Source organism: Lissotriton helveticus, chromosome 4_1 (genome assembly GCF_964261635.1).
Source record: "Lissotriton helveticus chromosome 4_1, aLisHel1.1, whole genome shotgun sequence".
In the NCBI taxonomy this organism is placed as follows: domain Eukaryota; kingdom Metazoa; phylum Chordata; class Amphibia; order Caudata; family Salamandridae; genus Lissotriton; species Lissotriton helveticus.
In genome coordinates, this window is record NC_136063.1 from 211,746,627 (window position 1) to 211,773,024 (window position 26,398).

At 45.7% G+C, this 26,398-nt stretch overlaps 1 protein-coding gene across 1 annotated transcript in view; it reads left to right on the top strand.

Moving 5' to 3' along the window:
- COL22A1 (collagen type XXII alpha 1 chain) overlaps positions 1–26,398 on the top strand; it is a 1,057,215-nt gene that overhangs the window by 179,173 nt on the left and 851,644 nt on the right. The window contains exon 3 of the mRNA XM_078686128.1: positions 5,477–6,043. Coding sequence (XP_078542254.1) covers positions 5,477–6,043 — 567 coding nt within the window. The remainder of the gene's footprint in view (positions 1–5,476; positions 6,044–26,398) is intronic.

A 26,398-nucleotide genomic window follows, 5' to 3' on the forward strand; every position in this document is an offset into this window, starting at 1 on the left:
AATGGCGACCCACACTAGAGCGCTCAGGCAATCAGCGGAGCGGTTTCTCATGACCATGGGTCTGTGGCACCTTCTAAAAGGCGACCCACACTAGAGCGCTCTGGCAATCAGCGGAGAGGTTTCTCATGACCATGGGTCTGTGGCACCTCCTCAATGGCGACCCACACTAGAGCGCTAAGGCAATCAGCTGAGAGGTTTCTCATGACCATGGGTCTGTGGTACCTCCTCGATGGTGACCCACACTAGAGCGCTCAGGCAATCAGCGGAGAGGTTTCTCATGACCATGGGTCTGTGGCACCTTCTAAAAGGCGACCCACACTAGAGCGATCAGGCAATCAGCGGAGCGGTTTCTCATGACCATGGGTCTGTGGCACCTTCTAAAAGGCGACCCACACTAGAGCGCTCAGGCAATCAGCGGAGAGGTTTCTCATGACCATGGGTCTGTGGCACCTTCTAAAAGACGACCCACACTGGAGCGCCCAGGCAATCAGCACAGAGGTTTCTCGTGACCTTGGGTCTGTGGCACATCCTCAATGGTGACCCACACTAGAGTGCTCAGGCAATCAGCGGAGCGGTTTCTCATGACCATGGGTCTGAGGCACCTTCTAAAAGGTGACCCACACTAGAGCGCTCAGGCAATCAGCGGAGAGGTTTCTCATGACCATTGGTCTGTGGCACCTCCTCAATGGCGACCCACACTAGGGCGCTCAGGCAATCAGCGGAGAGGTTTCTCATGACCATGGGTCTGTGGCACCTTCTAAAAGGCGACCCACACTAGAGCGCTCAGGCAATCAGCGGAGCGGTTTCTCATGACCATGGGTCTGTGGCACCTCCTCAATGGCGACCCACACTAGAGCGATCAGGCAATCAGTTGAGAGGTTTCTCATGACCATGGGTCTGCGGCACCTCCTCAATGGCGACCCACACTAGAGTGCCCAGGCAATCATCAGAGAGGTTTCTCATGACCATGGGTCTGTGGCACCTCCTCAATGGCAACCCACACTAGAGTGCTCAGGCAATCAGCAGAGAGGTTTCTCATGACCATGGGTCTGTGGCACCTCCTCAATGGCGACCCACACTAGAGCGCTGAGGCAATCAGCGGAGAGTTTTCTCATGACCATGGGTCTGTGGCACCTCCTCAATGGTGACCCACACTAGAGCGCTCAGGCAATCTGCAGAGAGGTTTCTTATTGACCATGGGTCTGTGGCACTTTCTAAAAGGCGACCCACACTAGAGCACTCAGGCAATCAGCGGAGAGGTTTCTCATGACCATGGGTCTGTGGCACCTTCTAAAAGGCGACCCACACTAAAGCGCTGAGGCAATCAGCGGAGAGGTTTCTCATGACCATGGGTCTGTGGCACCTCCTCAATGGTGACCCACACTAGAGCGCTCAGGCAATCAGCAGAGAGGTTTCTCATGACCATGGGTCTGTGGCACCTTCTAAAAGGCGACCCACACTAGAGCGCTCAGGCAATCAGCAGAGAGGTTTCTCATGACCATGGGTCTGTGGCACCTCCTCAATGGCGACCCACACTGGAGCGCTCAGGCAATCAGCTGAGAGGTTTCTCATGACCATGGGTCTGTGGCACCTCCTCAATGGCGACCCACACTAGAGTGCTCAGGCAATCAGCGGAGAGGTTTCTCATGACCATGGGTCTGTGGCACCTTCTAAAAGGCAACCCACACTGGAGCGCCCAGGCAATCAGCACAGAGGTTTCTCATGACCATGGGTCTGTGGCACCTTCTAAAATGCGACCCACACTAGAGCGCTCAGGAAATCAGCGGAGAGGTTTCTCATGACCATGGGTCTGTGGCACCTCCTCAATGGCGACCCACACTAGAGCGCTCAGGCAATCAGCTGAGAGGTTTCTCATGACCATGGGTCTGTGGTACCTCCTCAATGGCGACCCACACTAGAGCGCTCAGGCAATCAGCGGAGAGGTTTCTCATGACCATGGGTCTGTGGCACCTTCTAAAAGGCGACCCACACTAGAGCGCTCAGGCAATCAGCGGAGCGGTTTCTCATGACCATGGGTCTGTGGCACCTCCTCAATGGCGACCCACACTAGAGCTCTCAGGCAATCAGCTGAGAGGTTTCTCATGACCATGGGTCTGTGGCACCTCCTCAATGGCGACCCACACTAGAGCGCTCAGGCACTCAGCAGAGAGGTTTCTCATTACCCTTGGTCTGTGACACCTCCTCAATGGCGACCCACACTAGAGCGCTCAGGCAATTAGCGGAGAGGTTTCTCATGACCATGGGTCTGTGGCACCTCCTCAATGGCGACCCATACTAGAGCGCTCAGGCAATCAGCGGAGAGGTTTCTCATGACCATGACTAGCGCCACAGATGGCCTTCGCTGATGTGGAGCTTGGGTGGATAGAGGAAAGGAGCCCTAAGAGGTTAGATTTGAGTCAGGCAAGAGTTTGAAATTGTGTGATGTGGTTCTGCATACTTATGGGTTGCCTTGGCAATTAAAATTCCAGAATCTATCCAGCCACACATTATTGATATTGAAGATGTACTGTAAGTTTGCTCTGGTGTGGCCTCTCTGAGAGAGATGGTGCACATGGCATGCAGTAGGTCTGGTGTTGATCAGATATTAGGGTTTCTTCTCCCGATTGGAGAGAGCAACCTCCTGCTCACTGAGCAAGTTCAATGTTGTTCAAGAACACTCAGCTTCCAAAAATATCAAAGGTGCAATTTACAGAGATCAGCACATAATTTCACACATTTTCCAAAATGGTGAAGCCCTGGTTTTTACTGTTGGATGCATAGTTTGAGGGATTCTTTAGTTTCGTCCAAATGTGCATATATCAACCAGGCAGTCATCTGGCTGACTTCTGTAAATACTCGATCCTAAAAGTTCACAAACGTAATAAAAAATAAATTGATGCTGTAAATTGTCAGATAAGGCCTGCAGAGAATTAAGGCAGCAGGTAGAAATTAGGAAGGGGGACATTGTCTAGTTAAGTGAAGATTCAGCAGTTGGGCATACAGAATTAGAGGCAGTGCTTCATTGTAAAAGAAGAACTGTTGCGACCCAAAGTTTTGCTCTCAAGTCCGAAGCTGCCTCTATCAAAGGTCGTGAAGCTGAATATTATGACTGCGTATTCTTAATTTAGGCTCATGCCTCTTTAATCCGCCACCAGACACTCGCTGCATCTTTATCTCAACCTTGCAGGTTCTTTTCCATCCCGGTTTTTTTCTACTTGTCTCTGTTTTTATTTATTTTCATCCCATTTCTTTGTTTTCTCTGTCTTACTATGGGTCAAAGCGTGTTGAGGATAAATAAGTGTTAGACCCCAGAAATGAGTGACGGTAGTTCCCACTGGTAACCAGCGGCTCAAATTAAGCACCGGTTAGAGGCAGATTCAGAAATTTACTCAATTTGAGGTTACACCCTCGATTTGTTTATTTTGTTTGTTCTTTTTTTAGATCTATGTTTTTTTTAAGTGAGGGTAGGCACCCTGGCCCACTTCTCCAAGAATCCCAGCGGATGGTACAAGAAATTAGAATTCAATTCTATGCTCAGACTGGGACCCAGAGAGACTTTTACAACACGGAATAAAAGTGATGAGGATAACAGCTTTGGAGAGTTATGTCCAAGATTTTTTTGTGCGCGTTAGGTTTTTTTGGAGGGCATTTAAACACGTTTACTAGCATCAAATAGCAAAATATGTCACTTTTTATCCGAACCATCAAAGACAAATTCCAAAATCCAACTGCATTAAGATAATTGTAAAATGTCTTCTGAACAAATACTCCAACATTATCCACGAATAAAAAACATTTACATCTCCTAGCACATTTTATATTTTATTTTGTTTAAAAACAATGCCCCATCATCTAAATTCCCTAAGGCTAGGCCAACAAGAACAATACACCAACTTAAATCAACTAAAGACTATAAGAACAGTTCTATTACACATTATCAGAAGAAAGTCAACTATATTGCCCTTTCGTAGCATACAATGAGAAACATGCGATGTTCGATACAACAGAAGTACTTGTGCATGGTACCATCGAGGCATTCAGACGTGCGGGTATATTTTATATTGAGAAATAGTTTACACTTTCTTCTGTTTTTCTCTTGATTAAATTATCTCTCTGTTTCTGTCTAGTTCACTCTTCCTGCCACCATTCATAAGATTCCCTCTAGTTACCTCTCTCTCACGTAAAGTCTCCAGCAAGCGCTCTGTGATCCGCGCATGCGCAGTGTCAAAGAGGGAGCTGTGTGTTATTTATACGGAGGGGAGCAGGGGGGCTTTGAACACTGTACATTAATAAGGGTAGGGTGCTGGGAGGGAGGCAATGCAAGAGCCTGTACATCCAGCATGGAGTTTCACATGTGAATTACACATATAGAACATTGCACCTACTTAGAATTTAAGTTAAATATTTTGCAAGAATCACATGATTTATTATGTACACGTTTCATTTCCTATTGGCACCATTTAAAGCCAATGAGTTATAGCTCATTAGCATCCCAAAAGCCCGCTATTTTGCTCTTTCCATACCATTTATTGTATGTAGTTATTGTCTGGTATATTCTGGTTCATAGATGATGAAGGCGTAGAGCTCGCATAGAGCCCACTATATATTCATTTCAGCATTTTTATTACAATGGTAATATTTGAGCATTACTACTGTGCAAAAGTACTGCAGTGAACATGGAATTTTTGCACAGTTGCATCATAATTCGGATAAACACCCGTCATTTATCTGAGGCCCATTTGATAAAAGGGAGGAGAAATTGTAATGTGTGATGTGTTAGTTGCATCCACCCAGCAGGTGTGTAGCAGGGACACCAGGGGCTCCTCTGTGAGCAAGGAAACACCCTCACCAGCCTGCAAGCAGGGCAGTAAAAAATAGCGGTGAGTGCCGTGGAGAGACCTTGGTATCCCTGGGCCCTGGTACCACTGCACCTGCTGCACGATAGCCACGCCCTTACCCCCCTGTATCAAAGCCTTGCACATATCAAGGCTGCAAGTGAAGAATTAATCATATATTGGCTTGCAGTCTTAATAGGTGTTATTAAAGTAAATTGTAAATTAGCAGCACATGGGAAAATGTGACTTTATCTCTGCCCCTCCAGGACACACTGCCTTCCTTCCTCAGCTTTTCAAATGTTTAAATCTCCTTTTCTGCAGTATACAGTGCTTCCCTCCCCTTCATCTCCAGGCAGCTTTGGAAAAATAAGCTCACTAGATCCAGCACACGTAATTGACAAGGGGGTGGGAAGCTGTAAATTGCAGTATTCCATTTAACAAGAGCCTTCAGTTCTTGTGGAGGCATGTTGGGAATGTGACGTTAGAGCAGATCTTGGGGAAGCACAGGCACTGCCACTTTGCTGTTCATGTCGACAGACCCTCCCTGTGGACTGGCTGTGGTTCAGAAATGTCCTGGGAAATAGGCTATGCCACCATTCTCTTCCACCTTTTCTCAACAGTCTCTTCCATTGCCTTCACAGGGTGCAAGAATGTCCACTACGACCTGATCTTCATCTTGGACACCTCGTCCAGCGTGGGGAAAGAGGACTTCGAGAAGGTGCGGCAGTGGGTGTCCAACCTGGTGGAAACCTTCGAGATTGGCCCCGAAAAGACCCGCGTGGGAGTCGTGCGCTACAGTGGTAAGCCAACCACTGAATTTGATCTGGGAAGGTACCAAACACTTGAGGACGTCAAGGCTGCAGCGAGGAACATCAAATATTATGGAGGGAATACAAATACGGGGGATGCGCTCCGATACATCACTACCTACAGCTTCTCGGAGGAGGCAGGAGGGCGGCCAGATGAACGGGCCATTAAAAAGGTGGCCATCCTTTTGACGGATGGACGTAGCCAAGACTATGTCTTAGAACCTGCTACGGCAGCCCACAAAGCTGGGATAAGGATCTTCGCGGTTGGCGTTGGCGAGGCGCTAAAGGAGGAGCTGGATGAGATTGCATCAGACCCCAACTCTGCACATGTCTTCCACGTCTCTGACTACAATGCCATTGACAAAATCAGAGGAAAGCTGAGGAGGCGACTCTGTGAAAGTAAGTGGAACTACACTTTTACTTCATCGACACTCCAGTATGTATAGTGCTGTGGAGCAGGTGCATGCTGGGAAAGAGTCAGGCTGTTTCCTCAAGTTCACTACCTGAGCTCCTACTGCAATTATTTTAAATGTTTTCACTAGAATTTGTTTGGTTCAGTCTTTCAATTTAGTTTATATTGCAATATTCTGCTGCCTGATTTACTATTTTCTCACAAAAGTAGGGAACACAGTCATGTTTAGTTTGTCTCCTAATGTTCTGAAAGCAATTGTAGGTTAAGGGGGGTGGTATGTGCACCTAAACAAAAACTTGATACTGCGTGTAATCATTATTAAGAAATAAGAGCTGATTAAAGGCTTGGTTATGAGTGCCCCTGAGCTCCAAGACAAGTCATATCTCACGTGGAAATGCCATGCCACCGGCTGTGACATCTTTCCATGTCTGTTTCACTGGCTGAGATCTACTTGGAGGGGTCGGAGTGAGGAATTACATTCAGTATCGGAGTTTGCGCACCTTGTGACATATTATGATAGCTTATTTTGGCGCAGTGCCGAGCTGAGTGATTGTTTTATGTGCTAGCAGGGCGTAGAGTGAATTCACTTAATCCCATATTTCTCGGAGTTTTTTGCTTTTTTTTCAGATAGCAAACCTCGGAGACGGTAAACAAGGTTTGCCTCTTTCTGTTTCCGAGCTGTGCTGTCTGAAATTAGAGCATTGACTCAACTGAAAGAAATATCAGGTTAAGCTAATTAACTTTAGGCTCAATATGCACATAAAACAGGCGCTTGGTTTTGTGTATATTGCACCATAGTTTTCCTCCTTGAAATCACTTTTCCCATGCAAAGTTCACTATTTTGTTTCCTGCAGACCTTTGAGGGGTGAAAACTAAAATATCCTTGAATTTTGGTAAAACCGTCCTTGTTCGCTCTCCATCAGTATTGGCGGGGATAAGATGGCTGACATTTGGTGCAAGTACAACCTCCCCCCCTCAACCCACCAAAAAAAGGAAGGACGGCGCTTTTTACTTTTCAGGAGCTGGGATTTAAAGTATAGTGCCATTCAAGAGGGTATCTTTCATGCAGATGCGGACAGGTTGCATCAGTGGCGGTCCTCAGAGGGGGCAGTGCAGTGTTGGAATGTGCAATGTGATATTCTGAAATGAGAAAGCATCACAGAAAACGTGCTCTGTAGCCCTCAATAACTTCCTTTTTTTGTTGGGTCATCTGACAGATGCAGTAAATAACGAGTCAGTATGCTACAACACGTGTGCTATTTGTATGGTTTTTAAACTCACAGCTTTGACTGTGAACCCTGTAAGTATAGTAGGAGAAATGCAATTGCTGCATCCCTACTAATTGTGGGAATAGGTTTAAGACATGAATGGGATTGAAGTGTAGCCAGTGGATTGATGTAACTCATAAAAGAGGTGTAAGCAGAGGGTAAGGTTAGAAGTGATGAGAAACTGAACAGGGCACATATACCTGTAGTTTCTGAGCAGCTGTAAAGCGCCTTTTCAGTTATTCGAAGCACTATATGAAGGACAGATCGCGGAATTACGGAGAAGGAATGTTAATCAGTAGGAATGAAGTAGAGTAGACAATAGGACACGGAGCTGGACAAAAGAACCAAGACATATTGGGGTATAGCTTGTAACGGAAGAGTCCTTGGGGCAGGGGGATGGGGTGAGTTGCCCTCAGCTGGCCTGCTGCCAGCACAGAGAGGTGTGTCTTCAAGCCCTTTCGCTGTGGCTGTGGGAGGTTTCAAAAAAAACATTGACATTTTAGTTAGAATGGCATTACAATTTCGACCTAGGCACTCTGAAGCCATATTTTGTTTCTATTCATGAGAGTCAATGTGAAGTTCATAGCAATCCGTTGTTTAAGCTACTTATTTCGTATTGACATATCTGTTACTTTTATAACCCCACGTGTGGCACACGGCTTCTTCAGGGCGCTTACTGGAGAGTAGATTTGAGGAGGAGCTGAGCTGCCCAGACAGGTCATGACCTCAGTTCGAATACCTGTGTAAAACAGAAATGTTCAGATAATTATATACTTCTGCTTTTCCTCGCACACTTCTACCCTTAGGGTCTGGTGATTCTGGGAGCAAGAGAAGACAAAAAAGCCGCCTGTTGTTGTGGTCGAAATATATGATGACTTACACTTTCAGGAACGAGGAATGCCTGCTAGTGCCTTGCAAACTCAGCATGGCTGATAATACTATGGAGCCGACCTGGGAGAGTGTCCCAGACATGGAAACCCAGTTCTGCAAGGCTGGACCTTCAGAATCATTAAAGGGAACCCCAAGGAGAGGGTGGGGTGGAGTGGCGGCTGGTGATGCTTAAATGTGGCGGGGCATCATAGCTGACCCAAGCCTGGCTTCCTCTAGGACCCTTAGAGAGGTTGTCCTCCAAGAAAGATTTGAAAATTATGGGGTCAAATTAGGCACTTTAAAATATAGTTTTCACACAGATTTGCTCAAAAGCCTTTGGCATGGCAAGCCAATGAAGCCATTAGTGTCCCTACTTATGTGAATGATCACCTCTATTATGCCAGGGTCAGCATATGGGAGGCACCCATGACAACATACCACTGGAGTTCACTTATGCTAAGAAAATGGGTAACGCATATATCAAAAACTATCACTATTATTTTAGGGCAAGCCTTGTCTCATGATGCCTGTGGCCCCAAAATCGAATATCATGGTTGGGCTCCCTAATGCCCACAATTAGAACCAGTATTCCAGGGCCAGAATTGGGCCATGGCTGTCCCAATTGCTGAAAAATTACTTTAGTATGCGGGTGTCTTCATTTTATCTCATGTGCCGTTTATGCCAAGAATGACCTTGGAGAGGGTGAGGTGACAGGATGATTAAAGTATAACCCTGGCCACTGTAGGGCTTAATGCTAGAGCACCCAGGGATAACTTTATAAGCGGTACTGCAGCTATTCACATATGAAGTTTCATATGCCAGCATTTGTTTTAATATTCACTATTGGTATGGTAAAACAAACAATGGTCTCGGCTATAGTCTACCAATGCACACCTACTGGCTTTGCCAAAGCTTGTTTGCTGGTTGTTTGTGGCATCAGTAAAACGAAATGCCTTTTGTTGATGCTGTGCAGCATAGGCAAAAACAAAATGAAAGAAACGTGTGATGAAGAGTACAATTTGCATATGAATTGATGGCGTCAGATTTTTGTTGACTTTTTATTTACTCTTCCAAAATGGCAGCCACCAATCTTAGAGCAGAACAAATCTGTGTACAAGCACATTTTGTATAAGGAGTGGCGCAGCATTTTTTAAAGATCACTGTATGTGGGTTGGGCGAGCATTGACGGAGAAGTCAACGCAAAGCAAAGTGGTACAGAATATCGGGGAGCAAGAAGGAGCTTGAGGCGAGGTAAAAGCAACTTAATAAAAAGCAAAAACAGCAGGCAGGGGTGCAGGCAGCAGCAGACAAGCAGAGAAAAAGGGTAGCAACAAGGAGCACACGGGTGGGTATTTGAGAGTAGGGAAGCAAGAAAGTGATCAAGAAAACACACACTCAACCTTGAGTACTGAAAGAAAAAGAAAACTTTTTTCCTTGAATGTGAGCAGTGGAAGAATACACATTAGACAATCAAAAGGATGGTAAAGAAGCTATGCTTAAGGGAAGAGACAAACACAAGAATAGGAAGAGAAGCCATTGAATGATACGCAAAGAAATGAGATTGATGAGAGAACCAACAATGGTATTAAGGGAGCTGGTGTAACGGCCACTGAAAGTATTTTTTATTGTCCACAATAGGTCTTCAACAACAAACAACTAAAGGCAGTCTGTAGGCAAGACCTAACAGGATCAGGAAACAAGAAGAGCAGTGCCCCAATGCCCATGCCTGTGAGTTTTGCAATTAAGTGTTCACGTCACGGATAAAAAGAAATCAGCAAATAGACTGTTTCTTGTTGAGTGTAGCAACTGAGCCCTTGAGCATTACACAACTGAACCAAAATATGGGTCTAGGTTAAACTAAGTTTGATTACTATCTATTTCAGGGCCTTTACTTTTATTACTAAAACACCAGACTCGCTCCAATCTCAGAATAAAAGGTATCGAAACAGCACATCCATTAATTTTGCAACATGTTGGTATTCCCTTCCAGATACACTTCAGTAAATAACAAACATTTCTAGTCATTGGAAGGTCAACAATGTTTTTTATTGTTACTAATGTATGTATAGTGTATGGGTAAAGTGTGTTTGGTTGTAAACAGTTTTTCTGTATTGTATAAAAAAGTGATCTGTATCGTAAATTAGGGAAAGGTTCATTTACTGCTTATCAGCCCTTGCCAGTTCTACAGATGGTGTCAATCATTAGGTATACAAAGAGTTCCAAAACAGCACAATAGACCCCGTGTGCCATTATTCGTGCAGGAAACCTAACAGATTTTTAAATACAACACTCTAGATCTGGAGTAAGTACAATATTGCCAAACTGGAGCAACCACTGTGATCTGCTCAAATAGTGTGTGGGTGTGAGGCACTTTTCTGGTTGAACTGGTCATTTTGTCTCTTGATCTCTTCCCATATTGAAACATATGCAATAACAAATGTAAATCATCTAACAGATTGCACTTTCCACCTTGTCAAAGACAATTATGAATATAGTGTCATTAATCTATTTTATTACGTTAGGGCCTTTTAATTACTTTACAAATCCGGCGGGAAAATGTATTTATTTTTTTAATTTTAAATAGAGGGTGGTTCTTTTGGGACCACCCACCCCCACTGTAGCCTGAGGGGTCTGGGCATGCTCACCCTCCTCCTAATTAGCCCTTTCAATTTTTTTTCAGGACTTGGGGAACCGAGTACTCGAGTCCTGTAAATGCTATCACATTTTCTTTCAATGTTGTGGTAGTCAGTCAGATACTTTTGGAGGATCTACCGACATAGATATTCGAAATGTTTCTAAGCTTTAACCCCTACTCGTTCAATTTGAGCCTCTCTTAAAACGCTAATTTCTCAAAAGTTACTGAAAGAATTTTCATCATTCTAAAAAAAACACTTCGGGCCATATGTATGAAAGTTACATTTTGTGATTCACAAATAGCGATTTTTAGAGAATATTTGAGATATTTGAGAATCACAAAATGCTATGCATGTAGCATTTGCAAATAATTGTGCGAATCCTACATATTGCTCAATTGCCAATCGCAAATTGCAATTTGCAATTAAGGAATACCTTCCCATTCATTCCTATGGTCCTAGAGGCCCAAAGGAATGAATGGGAAGACATTCTCAATTTGCGATTCTCAATTAGAGGATCGCAAATTGAGACTACAATTTCAAGGGTGCCCGGGTGTCAAAAGGACACCCTATTGCACCCCTGAAATGTGCATGAGTGCACTTTGAAAAATGCAAAAAAGTGCATTTTTCAAAGAAATCGCAAATTACCACCAACTTGAAGTTGGTGGTAATTTGCGATTCCTTATGGCCAAATTGCACTTTTTCGGGTCCTCATACATTGCATTTGAGAAATTGCAATTTGCGATTCCTTAAATGCAATCGCAAAATAGGGAATCGCAAATTTGCGAGTTCTTATTTTGCGAGGCTGTTTTGCTTACATACATTAGCTATTTTGCGATCGCAAATGCCGAAATTCGGCGAATTTCGGCGTTTGCGATCGCAAAATTGCCTTCATATATATGGCCCTTCATTGAGTAAAGTTGTAACTGCATCTCAAATTTTGTGTAATTGTGTTCATCCATTTTTTATTTATCGGGGCGTAAAGAATTTTATTGGGATTTAGATAGGAAATGCCCCTTTTGGGACTCCCCATTTTTGTGCCCTCCTCTTCATGGACCTTCCTGAAGCATATAGTGAAGTACTCAAAGTGGATGGGAAATTCTATGCAGATTCTTTCAATGATGCTACGTTATTAAGAACATTACAAAAATGCTTTTTGGATGGAAACTCCCGTAAAACAAATCCAAGGACACACTGCGTTCACAAACACTCCGAACACGAAATATATTGCAGGTGAAAGGTAATGACTGCAGGTAAGATGCCCAACGTGCTCCGGGGTACACTTCCCCTTGCTCACGGGACAAGGAGTTTATTATAAGGCAGCAAGAGTCATTATCTATTTAATAGTGCAAATAATTGACATAGAAGAAAGACAGTGAGAAAAGGTTGTTACAAGAGAGATATCATAAGTGTCCTTTTGAAGTGCTTACTCATTGGATTAAGGTTTAAGTAAAACATCAATCCGTTCAAACCTGAATTGCTCAAGCAGTCAAACATGTTCATATTTTAATAACCAAATGAGAGTTAATCCAACTGGAATTAAATACAAAAGAGTTAACTTAAAATGTAAGTTAAAATGTGCATGTAATGTAAATGTATGTATACTTGTAAAGCGCACTATCACCTTTCAGGCATCCTGGCGCTGTATACCGCTGTGGAACCCTTCCTGGCTTTCCCTGTGAGATGCCCCCTACTGCGCAGCCCCACGGTGAAGCCAGGCCTCCTAGCGCTTTCAGGGCCGTTGTGGAGATTAAGCAAGCTATTGCCCAGAGTTGCAGAGTGGGACCCATTCCTGGCTTTCCTTGTGAGATGCCTCCTACTGCGCAGCCCCACGGTGAAGCCAGGCCTCCTAGCGCTTTCAGGGCCGTTGTGGAGATTAAGCAAGCTATTGCCCAGAGTTGCAGAGTGGGACCCATGATTAGAATAGGCACCGAGGTGAGAATTATCGAGTCCGTGGACATTGAGCCCAAGATCCTGCCGCGTCGGGAATTGAACCGTGGTCCCGGGCCAGACCTCTGCCTCAGGGTCTGCCACTCTAATCGGTGAGCCACACTTCTCCATGCCACATGCTTTTGAGAACTTTACAAATGATCTTTCATGTTAATCAATGTACATGTATATGATGACAACAGTTTGCCGAACTTCATATAAATAGAAGGAGGTATGAGGCTTTAACTATTAAGTCAAAGAAAAGGTCTTTGTAACCTATTATGCCCGGGCATTTACTGGCTTCAGCCGGAATAAATGCAGCCGAACCAAGTCACACAGAGGTATTTATTCTAATAGCAAACTCAGTACAGAATCTACACTAAATTAAGTTAGTTGTGCTCCAGAGGGCTAAATACAAAGGTGACTTGTTTTAGGAGGTCAACCCAGCGCCAGATTTATCATCACCAAATCAAAATCAAGATTTAGTAGAAAAATATCTATTTTAAAGGGTTGCTGTTGTGAAACTGGAACAATAAAGCCCAAGTGGGAGTTAGCCTCATCACCTAAATAACATCTGTTAATCAGTCTATAACAAATGAAACAGAACATGACCTTGACTTCTACATTGTATGATTTCACTCTCCCTTGTTTTTAAATACCTGTAAAAACACACATTAAAAACAATTAAAACTGAATTGGTGCCACTTTCTTGTAACTACAAAGCACTTAATTTCACTTTTCAGTTGTCAAACTAAACTCTGTAGTCAGGTGAAACACAATACTGAACAAAGGAAGGGGACAATTATCAACTGTGTACTACATGTACAGAGAAGTCATCCGAATGTTAGATTATCCTAAAAGTACAGCTAATTCTTCATCTGAGTTAAGCCCTGTTGGTATCTTCGTTTTGCATTGCATAATGTAGCTTGATTCCACATGGCATAGGTTCGTAACTCTATCGTCACCTCTGATGTTGGTGGCCATGGAGTCTATAACTGTTGTTGTCACTAGCATGGGGTTGTTGAAAATGTCGGGCCACAGGTATTGTCTATTATTGTGAGAAATGGCCCTGATGTGTTCTAGTACAAGATGTTTTGCTTTATGTACTGTATTTCCAAAATAGCACTTATTGCAACTGCACTTGAGACTGTGTTACATGAGAGGTGTTTTTGGATGTTGAAGGGTTTTGCCGTTTATGGGAAGGCTACATATTTGGTATTAGTGCTGTTTCTACAAGTCTTGAACTTGGAGTATCAGAAAAAAACCTTTTGGGTGGACAATCCGGGAGGGCTTTGTCAAGGTCACCATATGCTTACATATGTAGTTATTCCATGGCATTTTTCAAGTTAATTTGTTTTACCACAAAAAAACAAGACTCAAAGGGTTACGTTTGTGCAGTAAGATAGAATGGCTTTAAAGAGGCATTGTGCCTATTAGTAAAGTTGCTTCTTTGTGTAAAGTTATTGGTACATGCAATCTGTGACACAGTAAACAGTGTTTTTCAAATATAAACTCAAACTTGACCTTTGCACTGTAGTGACAAGTATGTGAATGAGCTATCATTAGTACAGTTGCCCTAAATAATGACTGCTATTGGGCAAAAATTATTTTCAGTGGCATGGCATTAACAAAAAAAATCAATCTGTCTGTTTGCCTGCCTGCCAGCTTGCCTGCCTGCCCGCCTGCCTGACTGTCTGTCTGTCTGTCTGTCTGTCTGACTGTCTGTCTGTCTGTCTGTCTATCTGTCTATCTATCTATCTAAATTCACAGAAATAAAACAAGGTAAAAGTGATGGTATAGTTAGATGAATATTGCAGTGACAACTTTAAGATTTTGAACATTATAAAAACACAGAAATTCATCAATCAATAGTTTGCTGATCTTGCTATAACTTGCACCCGCCATGCACTGCTTTTGACCACATATATTGCATCACTCATGACATGTTATGTGACATCATTTATGACATGCCTGATGACATCTCAAATTACAACTTTGATGACTTCCCTCATGACACATCATCCAACGTGCGCGTTTGCTTGTTTTACAGTATACACTGTGGTGAGCAACTATCATATTACTACTCTACCTTATTTTGTGAAGCCTGTGCCTGAGCCCAGAGAATGGGTGTAAATGTTTACAACAGATCACATGTGCTGCTAATGTACCATAGGTGTGTAGAGGTATTGAACATGTTATAAATCTTTGCATTGAAGTGTAACTATGTGTGCAGGTGATAGTTGACAACTGGTATCCATTATGTTCCACACAAGTTTTGTGGTTCAGCAGAAAAAGTTTCCAACACTCCGACATAGTAAAATTTGTAAGCAGCCTTGAGGTGTTAGATAGAATCGTCTATGCATGACAATTTCTTCATAACATAGAAGACATAGGTACATGTGCGTGATTTGTTTATGATGATGAATTCCTGTAACGTATTCACCACATTATGAAGGCTGAAAGTAGTATGATCTTAAGCATCTTCAGAACTTGGTTATTTTAATTAAATGGTCTCTCTTTGGACAGGTTTTGCATCGAGTGGACACTGCTCTTAGTAAGTACTCTGTGGTGTTTTTCACTGTTTGAAAAAATTGTGGTACAGGGCAAACTCTCTCCATAGAGTAAACCCTGTTTCCAGAAACTACTTTTTTAATCATATCAGCTTAATTTCTCAATGAACATTTGGTGGCTGTGATGGCTTTGATAAAGATAAAGGCTGTTCACAGTAGGGCATTAGTTATGCTACAGAAGCCTGGTATCTGGAGGAACTTGGAACTTCATTTACAAAAAACTGGTGTAGAACAGTGCCGTAATTCTATTTGTTGCACTGCCCTATTCCAATTTGAAAGGGTAGGAATGCACCATATTTACGAGATACAGTGCATTCCTGTACTTTCTGCCTGCGCTCAATTTGATGTCTAGCGCCAACGCAGGCATCCTTGCACCATTGTGGAAGGGTGTCTATGTTGTTGGCAGTTTTGTATCTGTGAGGGAAGGGCACCTTCCTGCACAAAAACAATCCATAGAGGCATTTTCCTTGTTCTATGTGTGCTACAAAAATGCAGCACATGTAGACAGAGGAAACAATAAGAAGAATTGACAATATTTCTCCTCGTTATGCCTTCTCTTGGGAGGTATATGGTTTTGGCGCTGACCCAGGTTTACATGATTTTGTAGATCTGGGGCAGCGTCAAAATCCATGGGTGTTGCATGGGAACACCTACCGCAACTCCCATGGAACACCTCCTCGACGAGGAGCTGCCTCGCCTTACTCCATATCTATGAGGAGATGCAAAGCCTTGCAGGGTGGCTTTTCATTGCTTCATAGATATAATTGAGAGGCCTGCACCACCAGAGCACCCAGAAAAGTGACGCTCCGGCGGCACAGGCCTCTAGTAAATAACCCCCATGGTTTTCTCTGAACAGTGTATACAGATTGAATACTATGTGCAGTAAGAGTTACCGTTCTATCTGTGGTTGATACTCAACATGAGTTCTGCTACCCATTAAGTGTATGGTTTAGGGACAATGTTGCACATAACACAAGTTTAATTCACCTAAGAAGGTTGTATATATGATGGCATTAATGATGCTTCATATTATTATCATATTATTATCACCTATTTTGTACTTACTTTCAGACTTTCTAATGCCATACTCGTTTATAGAGCAGTGTGCAAAAGAAGCTTGGATGATGTCATCAGTGATGTCATTAATGATCTCATTTGAGATGTCATCAGTGATGTCATAAATGATGTCATAGAATATGTCATGAGTGATTAATATGTGAGGTCTTAAGCAGAGAGTGACGGGGGTTCTCTGCTAACTATAACTGGTGAACTTCTATGTTTTTTTACTTCAAAACATTAATGTTGTCACTGAGATATTCAGCTAAGCCTAACTATAATATCACTTTAAATTTTGTTATTAAATGAATTTCTAAGATTGTATTAAAACAAAAACAAATCTTTTTCATCAACACCTTATTATAAGGGTACTTTAACCTTTGTTTTTTTTCAGTCAATTTCTACTTTTTTTTATGTAAGTAATATTTTATTACCACACGTATAGCCAACCGCACGCTTATGGTCATGCGTGGTGTGAGTTTGGCCACAGGGCCTTTCTTCCAGCCAGGCCCTACGTCAATCTCCCTGCAGACAGCCTATCAAATGCTGCGCACAGCCTTTGGCTGAGGGCAGCGAAGGTTGGCCACAGGGCTTAGTCTGCCACCACGTCCTGTGGCCAAACCCCCCAGCAGGCTGCCTGCACCATGCCATGAACAGCCTTTGGCGTGCGCAGTGAAGAGTTGGGTTTTAAGCCCCAGGAACCCCAACTCTGAGGCCAAAACATTAACATTAAGGGGAGAAAGACATGCATCTCCACCAAGCCTTAAAACGCCCAAACCAAGACCAAATACAATTAAACAAGAATGGCATGCAGCTCCCTCCCTGAAGCTTCTTGGACCCGGGGGACCCCATCCCACTGGGGCCAAACTCTAAGAGGATCGGGCGTGCAGCCCCTCTCCCGGAGCCCTAATAGGCCTGAGGACGCCATCTCCTGGGGCCAAATACAATAAAAAAGGGGAGGGGTCATCTGGCTTCCTTCCCAAGCCCCAATATTCCGAGGAAACCCATCCTGCAGGCCAAATATAAAAAAAGAGGAGGGGAGCCGTGCAGTCCCCCTCCCCAAGCCTTGATTGGCCACGGGAACCCCATTCCAGAGTGCCAGACTATTATTAAAAGGCGAAAGGGGCCGCTCAGCCCCCACCTCGAGTCTGTTTTGGACCGAGGACCCCATCCCCGTGATCTGCATAATAAATAGGTGGGTAACCCAATGCCCAATGGGGGCACCCAGGAAGCACACGTTGAGAGCTGTGGTGGATGTCCCAAGGCACCAGACGACCCAGCCAGCTCAGCGCATGGTGCAGGAGCCAGCATGTTTCCCACCCAGAGGTAGCTGTCATTTATTCAGCTCCCTCGGGCGGGAGTAGTATGTGTTTTGTTTCCCTGCCCAGATTAGTGTGGACAAGGAAACAGAACACCAGTCTGCTCCCAGCCGGTGGGAGCATTTTAAAATCTCACGCCAGCTGGGAACAGACTTAGGGGGTCATAAGGATGTAGGGCGAATCGCCACTGCCTGCATGGCGGTGGCGATCCGCCCTACATCCTTCCCCGCCCGCCACCCATTTACCCCCCATCATATTAGCATGGCGGGGAGTACCTTGACATACGGGAAGACCGTTTGCCGCTTTTCTGCCGGGTCGACAAGTGGACCGGGTAGAAAAGGGTTTAATATGGTGGCAGTGTCTGCTAGACACCGCCATCCATATTAGTATGGATTCGGAAACATGCCTTTCCGTGGCGGCGTTGCCACCATGGAAAGGCAAGCAGGTTCTGCTTTTGGGGGCCCGTTGCAGGCCCCCAGGGTATTGGGATGGTGGGGGAGGTGCACATGGGGGGTACATTGTCATGTACATGGTGGCAGGCACCTCACGGCGCCTGTCACCATGTACATGACAATGCACGCAGTGCATTCCCAGCATTGTGGCGGGCGGTGCTGTGAGCACCGCCCGCCACAATGCTGGGAATGGAGGATGCCGGTGGCATCCTAATCGCCGGGTGGGACAGCTGCACTGCTGGCGGCCGGTCCCAGAACCGCTAGGGTGGCGGGCGGATTTAATGGGCCCCTTAGTGTTTACTCCGGTTTGGCAGGAGATTTTAAAATGCTTCAACCAGATGGAAGCAAACACATGTCCTTGCCTGTGGTAGTGCCGGCAGGGAAACTACTGTGTACCAGGGTGGGCTGGAATCCCCAGGGCCATTAAAGACTCAGTGAAAAGGGCTTGTGGCCTACCTCTCTTTTAATTTGAGGTACGATCATGGGAGATGGGGTCCCCAGGGCCTCTTTAAGGCTTGGGGAGAGGGGCCATGTAGGCCCTCTCCTCTTTATTTTTTAATATAGACCTGGGGGATCAGGTTCCCAAGGCCTTCTAAGGTTCAGGGAGGAGGGACACACAGCCCCCCTTCCCTTTCAGTTTGAATTAGGTCCCGGGGGATGGGATCCCCGGGGTATCCTTAGGCCCTTGAAGGGGTTGGGAGCGTGCCCCCCATAATCAATACATTGGGCCCCGGAGGATGGGGTTCCCGGGTCCAAAAATGGATCAGGGAGGGAGTCCATGCATCCCCATCCCCTTCAAAAATATGCCTGCTCCCGGAGGAAGGGGTCCATGGGGCCCAAAATAGGCTTGGGGATGGAGCCCTACTCAGTAAGTGTTTTTTTAAACTTTACATAGAGATTGTCACACTCTTGTACAACTGTGGTGTACTTGGCTATCTCAGTGCTAAGATGGGCTGCACTCACACACAGTAATGGGACTGTAACAGCACTAGTTACTGTAAGCCCAGACTTGTCTGTCATATCATAGGCCAAAACATTAACATTAAGGGGAGAAAGACATGCATCTCCACCAAGCCTTAAAACGCCCAAACCAAGACCAAATACAATTAAACAAGAATGGCATGCAGCTCCCTCCCTGAAGCTTCTTGGACCCGGGGGACCCCATCCCACTGGGGCCAAACTCTAAGAGGATCGGGCGTGCAGCCCCTCTCCCGGAGCCCTAATAGGCCTGAGGACGCCATCTCCTGGGGCCAAATACAATAAAAAAGGGGAGGGGTCATCTGGCTTCCTTCCCAAGCCCCAATATTCCGAGGAAACCCATCCTGCAGGCCAAATATAAAAAAAGAGGAGGGGAGCCGTGCAGTCCCCCTCCCCAAGCCTTGATTGGCCACGGGAACCCCATTCCAGAGTGCCAGACTATTATTAAAAGGCGAAAGGGGCCGCTCAGCCCCCACCTCGAGTCTGTTTTGGACCGAGGACCCCATCCCCGTGATCTGCATAATAAATAGGTGGGTAACCCAATGCCCAATGGGGGCACCCAGGAAGCACACGTTGAGAGCTGTGGTGGATGTCCCAAGGCACCAGACGACCCAGCCAGCTCAGCGCATGGTGCAGGAGCCAGCATGTTTCCCACCCAGAGGTAGCTGTCATTTATTCAGCTCCCTCGGGCGGGAGTAGTATGTGTTTTGTTTCCCTGCCCAGATTAGTGTGGACAAGGAAACAGAACACCAGTCTGCTCCCAGCCGGTGGGAGCATTTTAAAATCTCACGCCAGCTGGGAACAGACTTAGGGGGTCATAAGGATGTAGGGCGAATCGCCACTGCCTGCATGGCGGTGGCGATCCGCCCTACATCCTTCCCCGCCCGCCACCCATTTACCCCCCATCATATTAGCATGGCGGGGAGTACCTTGACATACGGGAAGACCGTTTGCCGCTTTTCTGCCGGGTCGACAAGTGGACCGGGTAGAAAAGGGTTTAATATGGTGGCAGTGTCTGCTAGACACCGCCATCCATATTAGTATGGATTCGGAAACATGCCTTTCCGTGGCGGCGTTGCCACCATGGAAAGGCAAGCAGGTTCTGCTTTTGGGGGCCCGTTGCAGGCCCCCAGGGTATTGGGATGGTGGGGGAGGTGCACATGGGGGGTACATTGTCATGTACATGGTGGCAGGCACCTCACGGCGCCTGTCACCATGTACATGACAATGCACGCAGTGCATTCCCAGCATTGTGGCGGGCGGTGCTGTGAGCACCGCCCGCCACAATGCTGGGAATGGAGGATGCCGGTGGCATCCTAATCGCCGGGTGGGACAGCTGCACTGCTGGCGGCCGGTCCCAGAACCGCTAGGGTGGCGGGCGGATTTAATGGGCCCCTTAGTGTTTACTCCGGTTTGGCAGGAGATTTTAAAATGCTTCAACCAGATGGAAGCAAACACATGTCCTTGCCTGTGGTAGTGCCGGCAGGGAAACTACTGTGTACCAGGGTGGGCTGGAATCCCCAGGGCCATTAAAGACTCAGTGAAAAGGGCTTGTGGCCTACCTCTCTTTTAATTTGAGGTACGATCATGGGAGATGGGGTCCCCAGGGCCTCTTTAAGGCTTGGGGAGAGGGGCCATGTAGGCCCTCTCCTCTTTATTTTTTAATATAGACCTGGGGGATCAGGTTCCCAAGGCCTTCTAAGGTTCAGGGAGGAGGGACACACAGCCCCCCTTCCCTTTCAGTTTGAATTAGGTCCCGGGGGATGGGATCCCCGGGGTATCCTTAGGCCCTTGAAGGGGTTGGGAGCGTGCCCCCCATAATCAATACATTGGGCCCCGGAGGATGGGGTTCCCGGGTCCAAAAATGGATCAGGGAGGGAGTCCATGCATCCCCATCCCCTTCAAAAATATGCCTGCTCCCGGAGGAAGGGGTCCATGGGGCCCAAAATAGGCTTGGGGATGGAGCCCTACTCAGTAAGTGTTTTTTTAAACTTTACATAGAGATTGTCACACTCTTGTACAACTGTGGTGTACTTGGCTATCTCAGTGCTAAGATGGGCTGCACTCACACACAGTAATGGGACTGTAACAGCACTAGTTACTGTAAGCCCAGACTTGTCTGTCATATCATTTTTGTGAGTGAAAGGTCTTCAATACAGAAACCAGTTAACAGGTATCTCTGATTTCATTGAGATGTATTTCCTCTGGGCTGCCACGGGGAAGATCAGAATGAGTAACATCAAAGAGTCGAAAGAGACAGTGCTCAGCCTGTAAGAACAAGTTCCTTAAGGGTGAAAGGATATTTTGTGGTCAAATCTGTGTCCATTTGTGAGTGTGTGTATCAAAGGAAAGCATGATGGCTGTGGCACGCATGAGTCCCATGATTATTGTCATGTAAGTAGCACACCAAGGCAAACAATAGCACTGTGTGCATGGCATACCTTGGCTCATGGTGTCATTTTCCAGTATAGTTTGATTACATTGAGAATGGCAGGGCAAACCAGCACACCAGGTGGAAACTAGCAGAGCAGTGTGCAGCAACTCTGATCAATGCTATGAGGAGCAACGCTAATATGATTAATTCATTCAGGAAAATTTGGCAGTAGATTGCAGTGGCAGCTGCCACCAAGTAGTACGGGTGAGGCAGGGGCAGGGCCGGACTGGCCGTAGCAGGCCAAGGGTGTTTCCCCGATGGGCCACTAAGGTGGGGGCAAGTTTTGGGCCCCATGGTAGTTTTTGTTATCGGGGTCGGCATTATCGTCCCCTTGTTACAAAATCGGCCGAAACCAGCCCTCGCAAACTTCTTGGTTGCACCGCCCCTCACCCCAGGGGAGCTGGCCGAGCAGTTTGCCAGAGCCAGTTTTGCTTCCTAGTCCGGCCTTGGGCAGGGGGATAGAAAAATAAATGAAACATGACTTAACTTGCTGCCGCCCGCCGCCTCGCCCTGTTTCCGTCCTCGTTTGTTCCTACCGAAAGCAGGAAGCACAGACAGGCTCCCCTAAGCCAATTACGATGCTGCTGTCACCATGACAGCAGCGTCATGATTGGTCTGAACCCCATGGTTAGGGTCTCAGAAGGGGATTATGAGCCTGTGCATGTTCTGCACCCAGGTTGTACAATACCGCGAGTTGAGAACATGCAAAGTGCGCATGACTGGTTGGCTGGTCTAAGACAGACAGGTAAACCGTCATACGCTCTTAAGTGCCCCAACCACTTCACCCCTGCTGGCTGTGACGGCAACCCAGTCTCGCCCACCCCATAAACCTGCCTCACTACGGAAAAATAGAATGATAAGAACATAGGGCCGGATGTGGGTCGGTCGGTAACGGCCGAAAATCTGTATTTTCAGCCGTTACCGACCGGTATTTACAAAATGGTATGTAGGGCCACATATTTTACAGATTCGGTAAATTTACCGATCGGTAAATTTACCGAATCTGTAAAATACCGAATCGGTATTTATACCTCTTCGATAAATTTTATATGTAGGTGGGACTCTTCTGAGTCCCACAACCCTTACCGAATCTGTATTTTACCATCAAATATATTTGATGGTAAAATACCGATTCCGGTGTGCATGCACATGTGTGCATGCACACCTGTGCCATATGACAGGCAGACCTGCCCTTAGGGCAGGTATGCCTGCCACATGGCACCAGAGCCTCTTTTGGGGGTGCCAGAGGGTGTCAAAGTGACACCCCCTGCACCCTTGTGGAATTCGGTATTTACCGATTCGGTAAATACCGAATCGGTAATGCCCATTCATTCCTATGGGCTTTGCAGCCCATAGGAATGAATGGGCATTAGCGGTCGGTATTTACCGAATCGGTAAATACAGATTTTTACCGATTCGGTAAAAGGAACATCTGGATGTTCCTACATATCCACCCCTTAGATTTACCGATTTTTAATTACCGAATCGGTAAAATTCGGTAATTAAAAATCGGTAAATCTATTTTACCTACATCTGGGCCTATGTGTTATTATCATTTTATTTTTCGTTTTTCCACTGCTCAAAGAGCACTGGGGTGGTGCTCCTCCACCTTCACTCCTCCACCTTAGCGGAGGAGTTGCGGCTGGTAGTTTGTGCCAATGAGTGTCCTTCTGCTATACCCAATTACTCTGTAAGGAGCACTCAAAACTATATCATTAGGTTTTGACCCTGCAAGCACCATTTCTGAACCTCTGTGTGCAGAAGCAATGTAAATCACTCTAATGGAGGCATTTGTTAAGTGACTCTGCCCTATCTATGGCCTGAGGATGACCCAGTCCAATTTGTGATACTTTAGGGGTCGAAACTCGGACATTATCTAAGCCCATAAATATTTTAAGATACATTTTAAAAGTATAAGTATGGACTACTGGCATCATTAAAGAAATGAATGCCTACTTTTAATTGTGTGTATTTTTATCGCGCATCATTGCTCACTGAACCGTCAGCACATTCACCTTGCACCACTGTTGATTTTTGCTACCATTATTATTGATATTCAATTATGACTAATTATTTCTGAGTACTTAACAATAGTAGTAAACAATAAAGTGAATATTTTTGTTTATAGCCAGCACATCTTAGCATCAATTGCATGTATCCCTATTGTTCTTCCACAGAGATTTTAAATTGTTTTGCCAAAAACATGTGAAGGTTTTCCATGTTGAACACAGTCCTCCTATTATTTTCTGGTGTACCGCACCCCTGGGTGCATGATGACATTGCACAGCATGTAGCACATTTAATCAAATGATGACATTGACTGCTACGCAGCACATTTGGGTGGGTGGGCAAAAGGCATGTGTTTATGAGAGAGCTGAGATTCACAATCATCTCAGAATATCTCCCAGTGGTGAGCTGCACTTCTGGGCAGCCTGGTGAGTGGTCTGCATCGTGCTGCTGTAGTTGGGGTTCTGTAGTGGCACACAGTTGGCAGTGGTGGCTGGTAAGGAATAGTGGTAGGGGGTCGGGGTGGAGGGCGTTAGAAAAAAAGAAGACTTACCTAATGGCCGCGAGACACAGCCTCCATCCTACCTGCTTACCTGGCTCCTGGCAGGACCCAGGCTCCCAGACTCCACTAGCCAATCACAATGCTGCTACCACCCGCATGAAAGCAGCATTGTGATTGATCTCAGTGGCCTGCTTCTGCACCCAGACAGGGCATGTTCCCCACCCAGGCTTTGCAATTCAGCCTGGGTGGAGAACATGCTAAGTTCCACACTGCGGCCAGGCTGATTCTGAACCGCCCTGCAGGAACTCCCTCATCCCCTTTGCTGAAAGAACTGCATTGGCTACCAGTGAAGCAGCATTCTCGTTTCAAGATCTGTTGCCTCACGTATAATGCCTTAAAAGGCAAAGGTCCACTCTCTCTCCAAAACAAGTTAATGTCCCACATCCCTAGCCGCACTCTTAGATCCAGCAATCAAGCCCTACTGTATGCTCCTCGTACTCATCTAATACGCACTGGAGGAAAGGCCTTCTCCTATCTTGCCCCAGGATACTGGAATAAATGTCCTCAAACCCTACTTACTGTAATGTCAGGAAACTGCTAAAAGCCTATTTAATCTGAACCCGCATTATCTGTTAGGATCCGCTGCAGCGCCGAGATTCCCCCGGGTGAGTCGGGCGCTATAGAAAGTAATATTAACATAACATATTAATACAACGAGTGCCGTACCGTCATTATCACCTCCTCCCTCGGACGCCAGCCCAACCCGTTCCCACTCTAACCTGACTGTGAGCTACATATAAAAAATAAAATGATAATAACATTCTGTTGCTATCATTTAATTTTTCCTTTGCACTACTCTGAGAACAGTGATAACACGCTCCTCCGCCTTAGCGGAGCAGGAGCAGCCGCCTCTGACAGACGTCAGTGCAGTGTGTATGTTTAGGTCTCGCTGAGTCAGCGCACATGCGCTGCTCGGAGAGACATTTAGTAGCTGCTTCAAAAAGCGCTACTCTGCCGGCTACCAGCTTGCTAGAACGCTCACACACACGCGCGATGTGCACAGCACTTTTTCCGGTCGCGCGTGCGCACAACTCGCATCACCACTCGTGTTTTTTTTAAAATTTATTTTATTTCGTGGCCGGGCGGGCCAATGCTCGCCATTCAGTTGAAGCTCTGTGACACCGCCGCTGGTTATTAACATTAACACATAACAAACAATTCATATCTTGTTTCGCTTTGTATTTACTGTCTTGTTTATCTCTAATCCAAACCCGCCCTCCGTGTTTATCTGCTTTGCTCCTCCCCATAATTATCTCCATCTTTTTGCCCTCCACCGCCTCCTTTCAAAAACCCCATCCTAATGAAATAAGTCCAGTTAAAGCATGCTACCTTCAGCTCTGACAGGATGGTGTTTCATGAAACCTTGGTAGTGAGATCAACCCAAACATCAGGTTTCACGAAAGCCACTTCCTTTACTGGCAGAGCTCTTATGATATTCGCACTCTTCCCAGGGCGGGTAAGGTCTAACATGCTCGAGCCTCCTTCTGCTGATCTGCGCGCCCCTACCCCCACCCTCTGACCCTGGGCCTCTGGGTGCACAGAGGGCTTACTTTGGGGCTGACCTGAACTTACCACAGACAGCAGCTGCACGCTGAAAAGAAGACTTGACAAGGCGAGGTGGATGGGAGGGCCAGGGGAGCTCTCACTGCGCTAGTTCAATATGCTGAAAATGTTGAATTTCCGCTTAGTTTAGCAGCTCCAAGCCCACAACCCCCTTCTTCAAAGAGGTGTGGGAGGCGGCCAGACAGATAACAGTCATTTTCTGGTTGATCTGTCTGCCCCAGCCATTTTTAGCTACCGAGAAACCAACTCTCAAAAGTTTGTGTCTGTGGAAAAATAGATTTAAATGATCAGAGGGAAAGTCTATCGGGAAGGAATATAGACGGGATATAAAATACGGTTGCAGAGAAAGATTTTAATTTTCACCATTTATTTTGGTAGGTAAAATGTATTATATTGAATGCAGGAGGTTCTTTAAATGTCGTCTCCATTTATCTATAACAAGCATTGGCATAGCCAATACATCTCGCTTTGGGGACCTTATAAGTATTTAGTTTTGCAGCACAATATCCTTGGTGCAACAACATCTGCTGTTGCATGGCTAAACCTTGTACGTTATAAGTGTTTAGCCATGCAACAGTTGATGTTTTTGCACCAAGTATATTGTGCTGCATAACTAAACACTTATAAGGTCCCAAAAGTGAGACCTATCGGCTATGCCAATGCTTGTTATGTGCATGTGTTCTGTACGGCTGCAGAGAAGG